Below are 1,768 nucleotides of genomic sequence, written 5' to 3' on the forward strand. Positions count from 1 at the left end.
AATAATAATAATAATAATAATAATAATAATAATAATAATAATAATAATAGTAGTAGTAGTAATAGTAGTAGTAGTATAAAATAATTAAAGTGATCTATAATAAACCACATTCATTACAAGCCACGCAGTGTGAAGTGTTACTGGGAAATTACAAGCCGCAGAAATCACTGCAGTTCACTGCCGCGAAAACGCGTCAGAAATAACAGTTGCGTGTCATCCACAATTAATTCACAACGATGATTTTCTGACTTGTCCGAAATGTGCAGCCTAATAGAGGAATAAATCGTCCTCATCCAGCGAAACTGGTTAGATACATCCGAGATATAGCGTCTAATTTTTGTTTACAGTTGTAATGAACGCACTTTTAAGTCAGTACAATAAAACTACATGAATAACGGAACAAAGGAAATCGACTGAAATGAGTAGATCCTAATATCTGTTTGATACAGCAGAGACTTAAGCCGACATGTTGCCTAAGGCTCACGACTTTTCTCTTTGTCTTCGAGGCGCTTTTTGTTTTTGCTGATTGTTGTTGCTTTTTTTTTTTTTTTTTTTCCTATTTCATTTCACATGAACTTTTTCAGGCTGGAGGGAAGAAGAGATACTGAATGGGAGGCGTGAGGGTTCGAAGCTCCATTGTCCATTTAAACGTTTAATATTCTTCCAAAATGCAATAAATTACATGCACACATTTACACATTTTACACGTTTCCTCTATGACTGCCATGAAATACATTGCATATTCCTCTGAAATGTGAACACGAGTCCCATGAAAGGAAATAAAAATAGAAAAATAATAATAAAAAATAAAAAATAAAAAAACAACAGGAGGGGTTCTTTTGTTTCGTTTTTGTTTTCTTTTTTCTTTCTTTCTTTTTTCTTTTCAATATAACGTCCCAGCTCCGAGAGCCAACGAGTGCTGTATCGAGTTCGGGGTCTGAAGATGGGGGGCCATGGAGCTGCCGGCTGCGGAGTACCAATTCGACGTGTTGTCCAGAAAGTTAGATGCCGCCGCGTTGATGCTCTGCGGCTGTAAGCTGTGAGACCTGGAGGGGCCTTGCGCGTCCCACACGGCCGGGGACTGCGGCGAGTTGCAGGCCATGGGGTCGCTGGAGCTCGGGCTGTGCTCTGGGGGAAGCTCGCCGTTTTTCATGATCTTCTTCATCTTCGATCTTCGGTTCTGGAACCAGATTTTGACCTGAATATTGGATTCAAAATGAAGGCGTGTTAGCATGTAATATTGTCGAGTTTTCGGTTATATCTTTTTTTTTTCTTTTCTTTTCTTCTTTTACACACAATGCATAAAAGTGCACAGTGAGTAAAACTTTTTTTTCTTTTTTTTTCTTTTTTTACAGAAGACCATTTTTTCCCCCTTCAAAATATAAAGCAGTTAAATCCCACCTGTGTTTGCGTGAGTCCAAGGGAGGCTGCGAGCTCGGCTCTCTCCGGCAGCGCCAGATACTGCGTGTTCTGGAACCTCCTCTGTAGGGCGGCCAGCTGGAAGCTGGAGTAAATGGTCCGGGGTTTTCTCACTTTCTTCGGTTTCCCGTTCACCATCCTTACCTCGGGCTCGCTTATGTCTTTTTCTGATGGTAAAAACAAAATAAAACGAAACCAAAACGACTGTGAAAATGTGCCACAGATTTGCAACAATTTGAAAGAAACATCTCAATAACTTAAAAAAAAAAAATTAAAAAAATACATGTTTCACATCCATATCTGGATTGCCTTTGAATCATTGCAAAAAATAAATAAATAAATAAATAAA

The 1,768-nt window shown here is 38.8% G+C and overlaps 1 protein-coding gene across 1 annotated transcript in view; it reads right to left on the bottom strand.

Annotated features, from left to right (window-relative positions):
* Positions 1–536: 536 nt before the first annotated feature.
* The window catches only part of dlx5a (distal-less homeobox 5a), a 2,052-nt gene continuing 820 nt past the window's right edge, over positions 537–1,768 (bottom strand). Inside the window, exons 2-3 of the mRNA XM_007562664.2 lie at positions 1,402–1,586; positions 537–1,198 (exon numbers count right to left, since the gene is read on the bottom strand). Coding sequence (XP_007562726.1) covers positions 884–1,198; positions 1,402–1,586 — 500 coding nt within the window. The 3' untranslated portion in view covers positions 537–883. The remainder of the gene's footprint in view (positions 1,199–1,401; positions 1,587–1,768) is intronic.

The sequence above is a fragment of the Poecilia formosa genome, unplaced genomic scaffold (genome assembly GCF_000485575.1).
Source record: "Poecilia formosa unplaced genomic scaffold, Poecilia_formosa-5.1.2 Scaffold139, whole genome shotgun sequence".
NCBI classification, from domain to species: Eukaryota; Metazoa; Chordata; class Actinopteri; order Cyprinodontiformes; family Poeciliidae; genus Poecilia; species Poecilia formosa.